The sequence below is a fragment of the Trichoderma aggressivum genome (assembly GCF_033847375.1).
Source record: "Trichoderma aggressivum f. europaeum strain CBS 100526 chromosome Unknown scaffold_029, whole genome shotgun sequence".
Lineage (NCBI taxonomy): Eukaryota > Fungi > Ascomycota > Sordariomycetes > Hypocreales > Hypocreaceae > Trichoderma > Trichoderma aggressivum.
The window spans coordinates 387,898-402,244 of record NW_026946395.1 but is presented as its reverse complement, the minus strand read 5'-3'; the positions used below and the strand labels follow the sequence as shown (position 1 = coordinate 402,244).

The following is a 14,347-nucleotide window of genomic DNA, read 5'->3' as shown; positions in this document are numbered from 1 at the left end:
ACTTCCTTTTGCAACCCCCCTGTCAGAATATGCCGCGCCAACATGGATTGATGGATGTCACAACAGCTTCCGACTTTCCCGAAGATGACATTGAAGGCATATGGTGGCAGATTATGGATATAAAAACAAGCATGATCTCTTTATTTTTTCTATTTACTTTTCAGAGCAGCCAAAGTAGACAATAATCATCGTTGATATATGTTTAGGTAAAACTATACTGCTATATACATAGTTTATGTTCTAGGATGATGCAAGAACTTTGAGAACCTCAATTCCTTTCGTCATTCCTTTTCATATGTACAATCAAGAGGTTTCAGCATGATTTACGGGGGAGCACCGACATAGACTGTCAGAACATTGGGAGCCCCTGAAGCCAAAGTGCCCGAAGCATTCTCATTACCATCTGGGTTGACATCATCATATGGGAAAGTGTAACCTCGACCATCAATCTCAAATTGGTGAACGAGGCGGCTGTAGTGGTTGGTAGGGTTGAGTGTGTAGTATGAAGACTGGCCCAGACCTGGCTGAACGTTGCCACCAGCGAGTAGCAAGGTAGATCGCACAAAGGCGGCACACAGACGAGGAACAACAGCCACATGGACGGCATTGTCGCCGCCCTGAATGGCAAATGGTCCGCTGTTGCAGCCCCAGATATCTCCTGCAGTCGGCTTAGCGTAGCCACGGTTGTCGCCATTGCAGTTGAGGGTGTTGCCAGAAACCTGGCAATTGACGCTACCAGCAGAGGTTTGCGTGTTGATGGTGAGAGGAGTGCTGGTGTAATGGCTCCAGACTTGGTCGACATAGGCACTCCAGTAGTTCTGAAAGGCTGCTGGATTGATGACACTGTAGTCGTTTGGAGACAGCGCACGAACAAGAGCTCCGGCATCATTGGTAATGCAGTTGGAGTACCAGGGAAAGCCGTCAGCGTTGGCTTGTTGGACCAAGCCCTGGCAAATTTGGGTGAGTGCGGAAGCTCCAAGACCTTTCGTAGTCTGGGTGGCGCTTCCATCAGTGGTACTCAAGCTCATACTAAGGATCATGCCGACAAAATCGACGTAGCTGATGTTTGCGTAGACAGCCAAGTCAGTAGTATAGGTGAGCTCAACAAAGCCCCAGAGGAGGCCAGAACTCGGGTCCTTCAGGTTGAACTGGGACGGTTGCACCAAGCCATCGCCGTTGGGAATCTTGACCATGAAGAACTGGAGATCGCCGACTGAAAAGTAGATGCGCGCGGAGCTGATGACAATGGGCACATTCACCGTGATGGAGTTGCCCTGAGAAGGCAGCGCAATGTTGATAGGGGTGCTGATCGGAACAGGGACGCCGGAGCCTCCAGAGCTGGGGTACACAAGACTACCATCACCCCTGACAAAAACGACTCTGTTGTCAGTGTCGAGGCCAGAAATATAGGCGTTGACCTGACCGCCGGAGAAGTTATTGACGAGTTGGATTGGCAGGTGTCCAGCCTGAGCCCGAGTCTGGATGAACTGTTTGGAGACTGTTGTTGAACTATGATAGGTTCCGTTGAGAGTGTTGTTTGCCGTAATCACGATATCGTCAACACCTCCAGGCTTGGCCACGGAAAAGGGTGATGCGGCTCTTGCAATGAGAGAAGGGGCTGCCGATACTGCACCTATGAGGGCAGTAAGGATAGTGAGTGTCCGCATGATGTAAAGACTTGGATGAATTCAGACTGGAAAGGAGTAATGATGATGGTGAAAAGGGATTGACGCCTTCCCTCTGAGTTCTGGAACCAATCCAATGGGTTGAGCTCTGATGAACATGTTTATCTGTGAACAACCCTCTATATATACTTGTATCTCAAGAGGCATTTTCAAGAATGTGAACTCGATCCTCACCATATCAAGGCAGACTTCGGACCGAAGCGTCGCGCGGTGGAGATAGAGACAACATACTGCCGACAGGTTTGTACCGACATGAAGATATCTCTTTACTGTTGTAGCATAGCATCGGGCTTCCTTCGGTGGCTTGGGATGGAAAGGTTCGGGGTTGAGAGTTGCTTCTTCTAGCTTCTTGGCTATTACGTCCTTGTTTGTAGTGTAGGATGCTTTCAGGAGCCAGGGTTATGCAGTAATTGCGGGTAATGGTTCAGGAACATTACTAAAATTCCAGTTTTTGGCCTGTACTTGATTCATCTAGTGGCAATATTGGCATAACGTAATGACAGGGTGGGCTAGAACCGCAACCGTAACATCTTCAGTAAATGCCAAGTGGTTGCAAGGAAAGAGTCGGATGAAGTTCTCAGTAACTTCTCAAAACTAGGGGAATACTAGTCTAATACGCAAGTCCGCTTTGTAATAGTCGTTTAGAGAACTTGGGATAACTGATAGTAAACGTAGTTTGGAGCACTTGATTAGTTTCCGCAACGCCCGCTCCTGATAGGCCTAGCCAGGATTGAAAATTTGGCTTGTGCCATAGAATCCCCCTGGATTTAGGATGAGGCTGTGAGTAGAGATATTACCCTTCTAGGCAACAAATAAGGTCACGTCCTCACACCATCGCGGAGTCTAGCGCTCCGAGATTCGGGCTAATAAAGCACAAGTTACTGCACCCCACACTTTTCTAAGATGCAATGCAGGTCATGACACACTGATCGTTGCAACGTGACAAGAGTGAGGAGGGCAGTTGTTCTTTTCTTCCAAGACGCCCGCCCGGGTAATGAACCGCTAGTAATCTTGCATCCTGCAGGGGATACCGAAAGAGATTCCTTGGTGAAGACGATCTGACGACATGTGACTGGTGATAAAGCTGCGGACATGGGATTGCCTCGGCAGGTTGAGGAATTACCAAATGTAGCTTTCCGCAGCGGCTCGTCTATAAGATATCGACCGGTACTGAAGCAAGCAGGGGTATATCCACTCTATCCTAGACACGGAATGCTCATCCAGGATGTGTTCCTAGCTGAGCATGTATCCTGTTTACAACTCTGCACTGACAATTCTTGTTTTGGCAACCATGTTTATGATATGGTTCGTGTGGCTTATACTGCAGAATTACTTATCTACTCTGGAACTCGCACGTTACATCCAGGCGTCATTGTATTTCCGAGCTTCCTTAACCTACATCTATCAATTTGATCCTGCCGTCTGCTCACTAAGTGGCGCACATTGTGGCTGAAGACGAAGAGGTGTTCGACCCCAGATCGAGCATGGGTTGCAGCACATGTGCGTCAGTAGTATATGTTACCCCTGAAATAGAGGTGCCTAAACTAGTAGAAATCCTTCCGGCGGATCCATAGGCCGCAGTCTTATTCGCGCGCTTCACTGATCCTATTGGTGTTTCACTTTCTCTTTCTGGAAGCGGGTATAATACGCTCTGTTTAATTATACCAGGTAGAATAATAAGTATAGCAAAAGGTGCGTATTAAGCGTATTAATGCTGAGATGGAGATTTGCTCCATAGGGTTTGTTGATCGTATGATTGGTTGCCTATTCCGGAAGTGGGCAGTTGATGGAGACGACGATTAACAAGCGTTTCGTCCACTTAATTTGGCTAATCACGAAGTTCGACCGAAGATGGATGCTCGGTGCTTTTTTCATTGGCTAAAACATTCCTTTGGTGGAGTGTTGTAACTGAATATCGCGTAGATGGAATCGGCAGTGCACTTACACTGCATACAGACTGGTTAATGAATGCAACCGAGGCACATTTCTCTACCCATTCTCGGTTGTGTCTATGCCGAGTTTGTCGAATGATGCCAAAAGCTGCCAAGATGTCTGTCAAGTTGGAATATAAAATATGATGGCCTCCCACCTTCCCCTTAATTAACTTGCATTGACTGCCGCATGAACGATTCGGACCTTTGATGATAGTTTCATTAGGAGGTTGGCAACAAAAGTGACGTCAAGGAGGTAACCTACCAAGATTCACACTTATATTGTTGCTAAAAGTACGTAACAGGCTCAATGGTGACGGACTATACAGATACGGTGACACGACAAAACCCAGACATCTCCGGATTACATGATTGAAACCACTGTCTAGATGAGAGGTTGCTAAGGATAATAGTGTATATATAGATTGAACATGTAGCTACCTTCTAATAAGGGGTAGATACAGATTTCTAACCAACGTACGAAGTGGAAAGACGCCCTTTGATGCACAAGAGGGGAGTCTTGTAGGCCCACACTCTTTACATGACTCGAATGCCGTCCCCAGGTCCTAACCCGATAACGGTGTAGGATCAATCTCGGCAAGAGTCAAGCTTGCAATAACATCCCAGTGCTCCACAATGCAACTACCGTTCATTCGATAAGCATCCATGATCTTGATCGGAGGAGTCGTGAATTCATAGTGGTGTACAAAGCCAGTGTTATTCGTAAAAGTCTGGTGCACAATGGTGCTGTTGGTCTTTGGGTTCTTAGAGAGGGCGGCCACGGCGGCGTCTCGACCCTGTCCAATGAAAGGATTGTGCTGGATGTAATCGACCTAGACGTAGTTGTCAAATGCTTCGGGGATGTTCTTTTGAACATAAAACTCGTTTGCAAAGTCATAGAAGATGTTTTCCTGCTCTTCTGGAGTGGCTGGTCGAGGAGGGCAAGCTGGGACGGCACTTTGTGAGGTAGGTTCTGAGCCGAGAACAGAAGGGAGAGTGGCGGTGAGGGTACCGAGATGGAGTAGAAATTTCATTTTGTTATTGTTGGATGAGAAACCAGAAATCAAGTTGAGGCTGTAGGGACCAAGAGAAGATCTATTACTCGCAATTAAGGTAGAGAGAGGGCTGTTGTAGAACTCACTGAGGGAGGTAATGATCGCTATTTATCATACAAGAGCACAGGAAAATTTGAGGCTCAAGCTGTCTAAAAACATCCCTCCGAATTGCCATGGATCGGGTTTTAGGAGAATTGTACATCACATTTTGATCAATAACTGCTGAATCTGGCAGGAAGCAACTAATCATTTGGGAACCTTGGCCGATTTTCTGGTGAAGATCTCACGAGAATCGCCAGCTATTCAATAAGGTTAAGTTGGCAAAGGTGGATCTTGCTTCTGATTGGTTCTTCGGCATGTCTTTCGCCGTGTTACGCGGCCATTTTGAAGCCCTGTGAGATCTTAGGTCACCCAGATTTGTCGCAACCTTGCTGGCACCGATACCGATTGCTGACATGAGGCGACTTCGGAACTCTTTGAATTGCCGAGACCCGCCGAAAACGATAGTATCTTATTGAGTTCATCCGAACATATCGTTAACTTTGACAAAGAATAGTCTCAATATGTCTTAAAGGAAATTGGTTTAAGATTAGCTCGGGTAAACTGTAAGCGTTATGTCCGAAACGTGTAAAACTATATAAGAGCTTAAAGAGATGCTGAATATTAAACACATTACTCCTTCTGACAATACAGTGCGACTTTGAATAGTCTCGACAACTTATATCCTATACAAGCTACGGCATAAACGATATCCTATTTATTCTCACAATGTCTTGTCCAGACTGTTTCAGAGGAACCATCCACGAAGGAACGCCAAAAGGCAAAGAGGAAACAATTCACAATGTCCTCACATATGTCGCCACCCCCGAGACAGGGACCGCATCAAATTCGAAAATCATCTTCATCACGGATGTCTTTGGCTTCAACCTTGTAAACAACAAGTTGCTAGCAGACAAATATGCTGCTGCTACCGGATGCGAAGTCCTCGTGCCCAGCGTCATTCCAGGAGGTGGAGCACCCCTTTCTGCGATAGAACTGTTTGACTCCCTATCGACCCCAGTTGGCCTGTTGGACTTGCCAGGGCAGACAAAGAGAGCTGGGGCTGCCGTTCGAGCAGCAAAGATTTTCGCCCCATTCGCAGTCCGTACGCGAAATGCGTATCCCAAACTGCTCACCTTCTCTCGCGATGTCAAAGCTTCCTTGCCGCCCGGCGCCAAGCTGGCTGTCGCTGGATTCTGCTGGGGTGGGATGCACTCGACCAAACTCACTGCAGAGCCAGCTGAACAGGGCGGAAACGTATCTCTATTCGATGCCCACTTTGTGGCTCACCCTGCTGGTCTCAAAGCACCCGATGACTTTTCAGCCGCTGCCAACAAGTTCAAAGTCCCCATTAGCTTCGCGGTTGGAGATCTTGACATGGTACTATCCAAGGATAAGGTTGAAGCTATTGAGTCAAGTTTAAAGGAGTCTTTTGGAGAGAAGTCGGGTGACTTTGAAGTGAAGACTTATAGTAGCTGCAAGCATGGGTTCGCTGTTCGAGCCGATCCGAAGAGGGAGGTTGAAGACGAGGCTGCTATGCAAGCAGCGGCACAGGCTAGTAATTGGTTCAAGAAATATCTGTTGTGATTTGGAAAGTCGAAAATTAGCTGGAGAAAATATTTGTCTTTCATTATGCAGAAGAGAATTAGTCTTTTGTTTTAATATCCGTGTTCTGCACACTGTTGTACATAACTCCTATTACTCAAGATCCCTGTTCCTCATTGCTTCCCAGACACTATCTACATAGGCATTATACGTGTCGCTTTCCGGTGTGTAATTTAACTCCTTTCCAAAAATTTCTTTTGACTTAGCATTCGAGATTTTGTAAAACACCATTCCAACCGGGATCAACTGCTCGGGAGTTCCTTCTGCCACCTTGTCTCTCAACTCTGGATACTTGGATCGGATCAAATTTTGCCAACACCTGGTGCGAATAGCGCGAGTCCGAGTTGACGATATTGATCCGTTGGCCACTCGCCTTTTCGTTGCGCAGAGCCAAGATGTGCGCTAAAGCTACGTCCCGCACATCTGTAATCTGGAACATGGGTACCGGGGATCTCTTTCCAGGTTCCGCTGAGCAGGTTATAGGCCCGATCGAGAGAATGTGGCCCTGCTGTGAGATCTGGTACGGAGTGTGCAAGCGGCCCGGCCGTTCCAGCAGGCAAGAGTTCGACGGCATCCCGGGATACGGAGGGTTTGGAAGCTGTTTCGAAGAGCAACGCTGAGGATTCTGCCTTGGTGGCAACGTAGCATGCGATGGGATCTCCGCTTTCTCGGACTGCCTCAAGTGGGATGGAAACAATGTCGGCTTCGGTGAGCTCCTCCTTAAAGGTGGAAGGCTTCATTTGGCCTGTGATTTCAACTATTACAGAGCCAGTGAGGACAAGCCGCATAAGACACCTGCCGAGCTTCTCTGCGGATTGGATAACGGATTTCACCCTGTAATGTTCCATCAGTTAGAGGTCTGGAGCTAGGGGTAATCAATGCATTCTTACGTGTCGTAATTATCGTAAATGATCTTTTCTGGATCGATATTCTCAAATCTGAACCGACCTGCGGCGTGAATAACATGTTTTATCTCTGTTTCCCTAAATATCTCATCAAACGCACCATTTGTACCATAATCGGCCACAATAGGAAAGCGACCGTTTTTATCGCTGTACTCGGGATGCAATGCAAGGATGCTTTGTGTATCTTTTTCTGATCGTACGGGAGCAATGACATGAAATTCGTCTGACTATGGCAATGTCTTTTGTTAGTTCATACCAGGATATTATGGACGTGTCAGGTATATACATGTGATTACCTTTAGTAGCTGTTCAGGGATCTGCGCTCCAATGAAGCCACCAGCACCTGTCAGGAGTACTGTTTCGAGTGACATTTTGTAAAGATTAGTAGAGAGCAGAAGTAAATGTTATAATAGATCAACTCGAAGAAGATCAGATCAAAACCTGGGGCTTTATAAAGTACTTATCCGTTGGCCTGTGGGTCCTCCGTGGAATGCCACCATTAACGAGGTCGGCGATGTGTGGAAGGAATACTAAATGGGGATTCAGAGAGCGGGCGTAGCGAAGGATGGTGAGATGGAAGCTGTTATGAATCAATAACTGGCCAAGGATATACTGCGAAATTCTGGCGCCTTCGACGACGATATATGCCGCTCATCTTCAATCCTATAGATAAGACTTCGCATTCGTCAAGTGACACACAAATTGAAGGCTGTTTAATTCTATTCGAACGTTTTTGACTTGAAGTTGCATTCATTGCAAGAGTAGCATTCGGAGACGATATCTATAGCGTTGTTGTTAGCGCTGACGGGCTTCATCTAAGAACATGAAGCTTCTGGCTACCATCATTAGCCTCAGGTATAGGTCATATATGAATATACGGTAGTTGTAGTTACAATTCGCTTGCTGCAAGAGTCTGTTCAACCGAATCGGTCGTGAGAGCAAGTCGTATGCTACTACGACATAGATCTATTCTGATCCATATTTAGACTCAATGGCTGGATTAGTGAGAAAGGCACCAACGAGAAATCGCTGTGACTTCGCCGTAACCCTAGATACAATTTGGATATTGTCATAAATTCGATGCGAACTTCGAGGTGATTCGATAACCGTGTTTCGCCATGTCAGTCCACTTGAACTCGCTCACAGGTTCAGTTCCAAGTCTTACAATACCTTATAAATTGTATGGCAATGCATTTTATGTACTCCCCTGTGAAAAGGGTTAACGTATGGATACAAAACGCAATGAGGCTGGGTACATATAAGTCACTGTTTGGGCAATCGACTCCACGTCTCTTAGATCATACGCAGTCCTTTCAGTACCACAGTTTGGCCCAATATGCTCATAGGAGGCTTATTTATGGTAGAACAAGATGGCCGACATGCATGTACCATCGCTAATCACTTCGCCAAGGCAGCCTAGGATTTCTCTGTTGTTAATTGGTGACAACTTGTCCCGCTAGGTTAGTACAGATGTTATTCCCATGGGCTACCTCCGGTTCATGGGTCACGGACGGACAGGCCGCAAAACCCAAGTGCTAGGTAAGTTATTACATTACAATCGTATATTATTGTAAACTGTAGGCGATCAATGTCATTCTCGGTATCCAGAGGGAGTATAATGATATAATACTCCGTACATGAAAATACTCTAAACGGCAACAAGAGACTCGTATAACAGGTCATTGCGATACCGCGAAATGTCTTTCATTCATAGGTAGCCTATGCAATGGTCTGCCTAATAGCAGATTTGCCCTCTGTGCATACGCATACCAATTCTCTGCGTTGCGTGATGATGTCCATGTGTAACATGGGGTGTTTCAGGTTCGCCACACAATATCACTTCGATAACATGAGCCTAGCTTCGATGCAATAGTAGCGGCGCGTGCCCTTGTATAAAAAGCACTTGCAAATCAAATAATCTGAAAAAGCTGCTCGGGTGATTGGACAAAACTCCTTCAGCCGCACCCTCTCTTTATCATTGAGCCCTGTCAGCCTGGTCACTTGGCGATCTGCGGCTGTGGCCCAATGTCCAGCCACGGTGCGACGGCCTCTTGATCCTCCTGGGGCGAAGTGCCTCATCACACACGCGTATATATGCATTGAGATGGACGCGCAGCTTTTTACCTTGATAATTTAGACTCTCTAGATTTATACCTATTTTAATCCTTTTCGATTACACGGGGAAGATTATCCTCTCATGCCATAATGTCCACGGACCATCGCCATGGGGCGGCCGCCCATTCCTCTCAAGAGAGCGTCTTGATGTTGCGCCGCCTCGTGGAAGCGCTCCCAGACGAGTACCAGGAGGCATTCGGAAAATGCACGACCGGCGACGAGGTGCTTGAGGATCTTCAAGATTACGGGACAGCGTGGAACACTCGCAACCGTCGGCTCGGCACCTTCATTCGGGTGATGAAGCCCTTCTTCACCGCCATGGACGTATTTGTCTCATGCGACCCGATGCATGCTGCGACATTATGGGGCGCGCTTCGAGTGGTCATCGCTGTGTGTTAGGCTCTGCAAGTTGATTCACTGTGACTGAGTTATCTAACCGTCTTAGCTTGGCATTACTTTTCATGAGTTCTTGGACAAGGTCTCTTCCGGCCTCGAAAAGCTGGCAGTCGAAATTGAGTACCTCGATGAACTCAATTCCATCTTTGCAGAGCTGGAGCGCAAAAGATATCACGAGATGGAAGCTACAATTAATGCAGAGCTCAATAAGAGGATGAAAGAGGGATGGCTGGAACAAGACCTGAAAGAGAAGAGGGATCAGATGAGGGAGGAACTGAGCATGGTAGCAGAGACAGCCATCCAGCAGGATTACGAACAGCTTCCAAAGTCTTCGCCACGCACTCAAGTCTTGCTGCAGGATATGTTTGAAGAGATCCTTCAGTTCTTGATGGGCGTATTCAGGATATTTTACCATCCGGATGGAAGTGAGTACGCTCCCACTGCAGATGTTGAGCATCTCATTAAGTCTACCAGGGTCAAAAAGCGCAATGCGAGTTGTCGCCAAGACGGTTTGGCACCCATTCCGGTTTGACGAGACCATAACACGAATGAAGGAGCTCAGAGAGAGAATGAAAATGGAGATTCTACTACTGAATCTGAAATTATCAAAAGATGCGAAAGACATTGCGGAAGCCAGTAAGCTGGAAGCAGTTGCTGAGAGTACCCAGGCAAAAGCGAGAGGCGACAAACTGGACAAGTCTATGAGTAAACTGGAACGAATGGCCGAAAAGGAAGCAAGATGTAATAGACTCCTCTTCTTATGAGATGTTGATGGAGTTTTTCGCTAACATCAAGACAGATACGTTCCTTCACCGTGTTCGCGAGTGGTTAGATCCACCGTCCTTTGCTGACAGATACGAAGATGTCGCATCACAGTGCATGCCGGGAACTACAAGCTGGCTGCTTGAACACCCTATTTTCCGCTCCTGGCTGCAAGATGGTAAAAAGGTTCGTGGAGGAAGCCTATGGGTGCGTGGTAGGTGCTGTTTCGGTTCACTGCGCATAAGCTCTTAAATCACTAACAAGCCAAGGCAACCCTGGCTCAGGAAAATCGGTTCTGGCGGCATCCACCATCCAAGAACTGAAAGGGCTTGGATCATCAAATCCAGTCTGCTACTTCTTTTTTAACTCAACCCAAGATATCATCCCCAATACCGCCTCAGCGGCATATCGAGCGTTGCTCTCTCAGATTCTGCAGTACAGGATAAACGATGATCAGCTGAGAGAAACTCTCGAATTTGCCATGTATTTTCAGTCCCCTGGCCAAAAGACTGCTTCTAAGAAAGAAATTAATGATCTCATGGAGTTATGTTTGCATTCGGATGACAACATCTATCTTGTGTTGGACGGACTTGACGAGTGTGAGGATTCGAGAGAGCTTGTAGAGAAGCTACGAAGTCTTGCAGACCAAGAAACAACTCGCCTTGCTTTATTTTGCAGACCGACGTTAACGTGGCTTTCCAAGCGAATTTCGAGACTACATATAATAAGTATCGATTTATCGAACAAGGACGACATTCAGCATTATCTTCGGCAGTCGTTGAAAGACATGAAGAGCGAAGGCCTCCTTTCCAAGTCGCTGGACTACAAAGAGGTCGCCAAAACTTTGACGCGGCGAGCTGACGGGATGTTCCTCTGGGCTAGATTGATGGTCGCCTATCTCAACTCGCCCGCACTCTATCCTGCACAACGTACACAGGCAATTAGCGAAATGGACAACCCAGAAGGGCTGGAAGTGATGTATGAGCGAATCTTGCGTCTCATTGAGGGAAGCAACAAGGCCATGCATAGACTTGCCGGACAGAGTTTTCTCTGGCTTTCCTATGGGAAGCGTCCACTGATACCTGCAGAACTCGAGAGCGGCCTTGTCCCCTTTGACGCGAATCCCAACGAGGAGGAGGCTTGGAAGTTGCCGGAATTCGAAGATGTCATTGTTAGAGCCTGCGGTGGACTCATCGAACTGAGTCCAAAGTCTATCGAGTTGTTGGGGAACACCTTTCGTCCTCTTCGATTCATCCACGCATCGGTAAAGGAATACTTTGCTAATTCTGAGTCAACATCAAAGAATGGGTTAATTCCACCGCCTCCACTTATCGCTCACGCGCGGTTGGCGACGATGTGCCTTAAATACTTGACATATCGCGTTCCATCACAGCCTCTGTCTGGAAAACTGGGAAATAATGTTGTTCCAAAAGATCTCTGGTCCGCGTTTCCGTTTAGCAACTATGCCATGGTCAGATGGACATCCCACTTGGTGCTCACTATACAGGACAACCACTACAGAGAGGCAGAGCCAGAACTGCAGGTTCTATTCTCAGCATTAAAGCAGTTCTTTACGCAACCAAAAGTGCTTATGGCTTACATCGAAGGCTGCTACACCTATGGCGAAGCCCCAAACGCAAAATCTCTTCGCGTCTGGGCAGAAAGTAGCTCATCTGGCATTTCATCAAAGCCAGAAGCCGAGATTCGCACAACAATCGTCGAGTTTAGCCATTTCCTTGACAAGCTGGAGAGTGATTGGGGAAGAACACTACAGAATAACCCAGCTAGTATCTGGGAAGAAGTCACAGCCTTCACACCAAGTCCACTTCTTCCGAAGCATGGCGGTATTTCTGTTCGTTCGTTGGTACCAGCTCCGCACAAAAAAGCTGGTCTATCTAGGGAGCCAATAAACCGTCTCACGCAAGTTACTTCTGACGGCCTATACCATGTTACCTTGGGCGTGTATACTTCAAAGTATGTATTCTGTATAGTTGCCACATCGTCCATTCTACTAATCGTTTCGCAGGAAGTTCGAGAGTCATGACAAGAAAACTCTAGCCGATAAGCTATGCGAAGACAAGTCTTTCTCTAGGGGATGGATCGTTCGCTATGAGATCAGCCAACTGAGTGATCAGCACGTTGTTGCATCTTTGGATATCCCTCTTCCGGAACTCGATGTATGGGCGCGGCTTTGCGAAACGTTGCTACGCGGCTTTATCCAAATTCCCATATCTGTCAGCCGAGATTCCCGATTTTTTACTGTGATGAAAAGTCTCTACCATGTCAAACTAGAGGGGAATAAATTACGGTATGCCACGCACAGCCTGCCAATCGAACATGATATCTTCGGTAATACAGAGCGCAAGTCCCAAGGTCACCGGAAATCTCTGGAAGAATTGACTTACAAAGATTTCTCACGATATTATAAAGACAACCTGAGACGCGTATCGCTCTATTGGATATACCTTGACGACTATGGGGAGAACCTATGCTATGCGTCTCAGGAGAGGGCCGCTCCAGCTCATCTGAGGGTGTTCAAGATAAATGTGTCTTCTTTCAATGAAGTCAAAATAGAAACAACGAAAGTCGCGGAGCGCCAGTTCTGGGCAAAGGGTATCAGCACGGTTTACGAGGATCGCGACGACAAAGAATTTGAGATGTGCTTCCACCCGTTCCTGCCCGTACTAGTTTACGCTGGTGCCAAAGGAACATATGTCTGGAACTTCAATACCAGTGAGATATACTTGACCTCAACTACGTTCAGAAATGCTAATTATAATAGACATTTCACAGAAAGTTGGCCATGGAGCAGCCGATGTGGCCTTCCTCTCCTGCTCAGAAACGGGTGAATCGTGTATTCTGACACCGAGAGGCCAGCGTCCGGAGATCATTCCAATCCAACCTGCCCTAGCCGCCACAGGAATACTAGAAGAAGATTTGCGTCCCAAGCTCGAAGGTGATGAGAATACTGAGGAAATGGTTCTCTCAGATGGTGCTATGACAGCTTCGCCTGATGATGATAGACTCATAACGAAGGATTGGACGCTGACGCAGGCCATGTCTGGCCATGGAAAGCCGTTGACAAGCAGCAACATGGTTGTAGGATCAAATGGAATCACAAAACACGTTTCTGTCGTGAATTCGGGCCTGACAACCAGTCTTCATCTATGGAACGAGGATGGGCGAGATGAATCCATGGTTCTCACACGGCTTCCGAATTCCGAAGGCGCAGACTCGGCGAAAGTCAGCGTCATTAGATCGCTCAATGAGGAGGAGCCGATTCAGATTATCGTGGATAAGTCGGCAGATACTTGGAGCAAGATCACGCGATCTGAACCTGCGGCATTTCCAGTGATGGTTGAAAGAGACATTCGCAGCTTTTCTACTCAGACCACCATCAATGAAAGCTCTCGGAATGATCATGCAGCACTTCCTGGGATAGTGGAAGGAGAAATTCGAGGCTCTTCTGCTCAGACTAGCTCTGATGCCAACTTATTAGCTGCGGATAGGTCTGGTGAGATGCCTCAAACTCTACCTGCTGCGTCTTCTATACAAGAAGAAAGACATCTTCAAGATTATATGAACTGGAGGGATGATAATGTGGAAGAATCTAAGAATGATGGGCACAGAAGCCGACTAAAGAGGTTTCTGGGAAAGATGAAGTGCTTATAGTTATAATGGATAGCAATTGGACAATGTAACCCAGTGCTAATATAGATACATGTAACATACATACGCCTTACTTTACTGTTCATTAACGGTGGTATGGGTGAGTTTGATGTACGAGGATTCATTCCGTACGCCATGACGGTATAAATATCTCCATTGGGCTGCTCAGCGATGAAGTAACACTG

At 46.9% G+C, this 14,347-nt stretch overlaps 5 protein-coding genes across 5 annotated transcripts; 2 read left to right on the top strand and 3 right to left on the bottom strand.

Annotated features, from left to right (window-relative positions):
* Nucleotides 1-323: 323 nt before the first annotated feature.
* On the bottom strand, nucleotides 324-1,667 carry Triagg1_7037 (CAZyme family GH64; the record flags this gene model as incomplete). The annotated part of the gene is made up of 1 exon (XM_062901728.1): nucleotides 324-1,667. The coding sequence occupies one exon, from the start codon at nucleotides 1,665-1,667 to the stop codon at nucleotides 324-326; it is 1,344 nt and encodes a 447-aa protein (XP_062754109.1).
* A 2,515-nt stretch (nucleotides 1,668-4,182) lies between these two features.
* Triagg1_7036 (uncharacterized protein) lies at nucleotides 4,183-4,650 on the bottom strand (the record flags this gene model as incomplete). Its single annotated transcript, XM_062901727.1, has 2 exons — nucleotides 4,183-4,449; nucleotides 4,492-4,650. The coding sequence occupies 2 exons, from the start codon at nucleotides 4,648-4,650 to the stop codon at nucleotides 4,183-4,185; spliced, it is 426 nt and encodes a 141-aa protein (XP_062754108.1).
* Nucleotides 4,651-5,439: 789 nt separating this feature from the next.
* Triagg1_7035 (uncharacterized protein) lies at nucleotides 5,440-6,297 on the top strand (the record flags this gene model as incomplete). Its single annotated transcript, XM_062901726.1, has 1 exon — nucleotides 5,440-6,297. One exon carries the CDS (start codon nucleotides 5,440-5,442, stop codon nucleotides 6,295-6,297), a length of 858 nt encoding a protein of 285 aa, XP_062754107.1.
* A 320-nt stretch (nucleotides 6,298-6,617) lies between these two features.
* Triagg1_7034 (uncharacterized protein) lies at nucleotides 6,618-7,591 on the bottom strand (the record flags this gene model as incomplete). Its single annotated transcript, XM_062901725.1, has 3 exons — nucleotides 6,618-7,149; nucleotides 7,206-7,447; nucleotides 7,517-7,591. The coding sequence occupies 3 exons, from the start codon at nucleotides 7,589-7,591 to the stop codon at nucleotides 6,618-6,620; spliced, it is 849 nt and encodes a 282-aa protein (XP_062754106.1).
* A 1,834-nt stretch (nucleotides 7,592-9,425) lies between these two features.
* Triagg1_7033 (uncharacterized protein) lies at nucleotides 9,426-14,165 on the top strand (the record flags this gene model as incomplete). The annotated part of the gene is made up of 7 exons (XM_062901724.1): nucleotides 9,426-9,725; nucleotides 9,781-10,156; nucleotides 10,206-10,472; nucleotides 10,531-10,707; nucleotides 10,763-12,467; nucleotides 12,520-13,226; nucleotides 13,276-14,165. The coding sequence occupies 7 exons, from the start codon at nucleotides 9,426-9,428 to the stop codon at nucleotides 14,163-14,165; spliced, it is 4,422 nt and encodes a 1,473-aa protein (XP_062754105.1).
* Nucleotides 14,166-14,347: the final 182 nt, after the last annotated feature.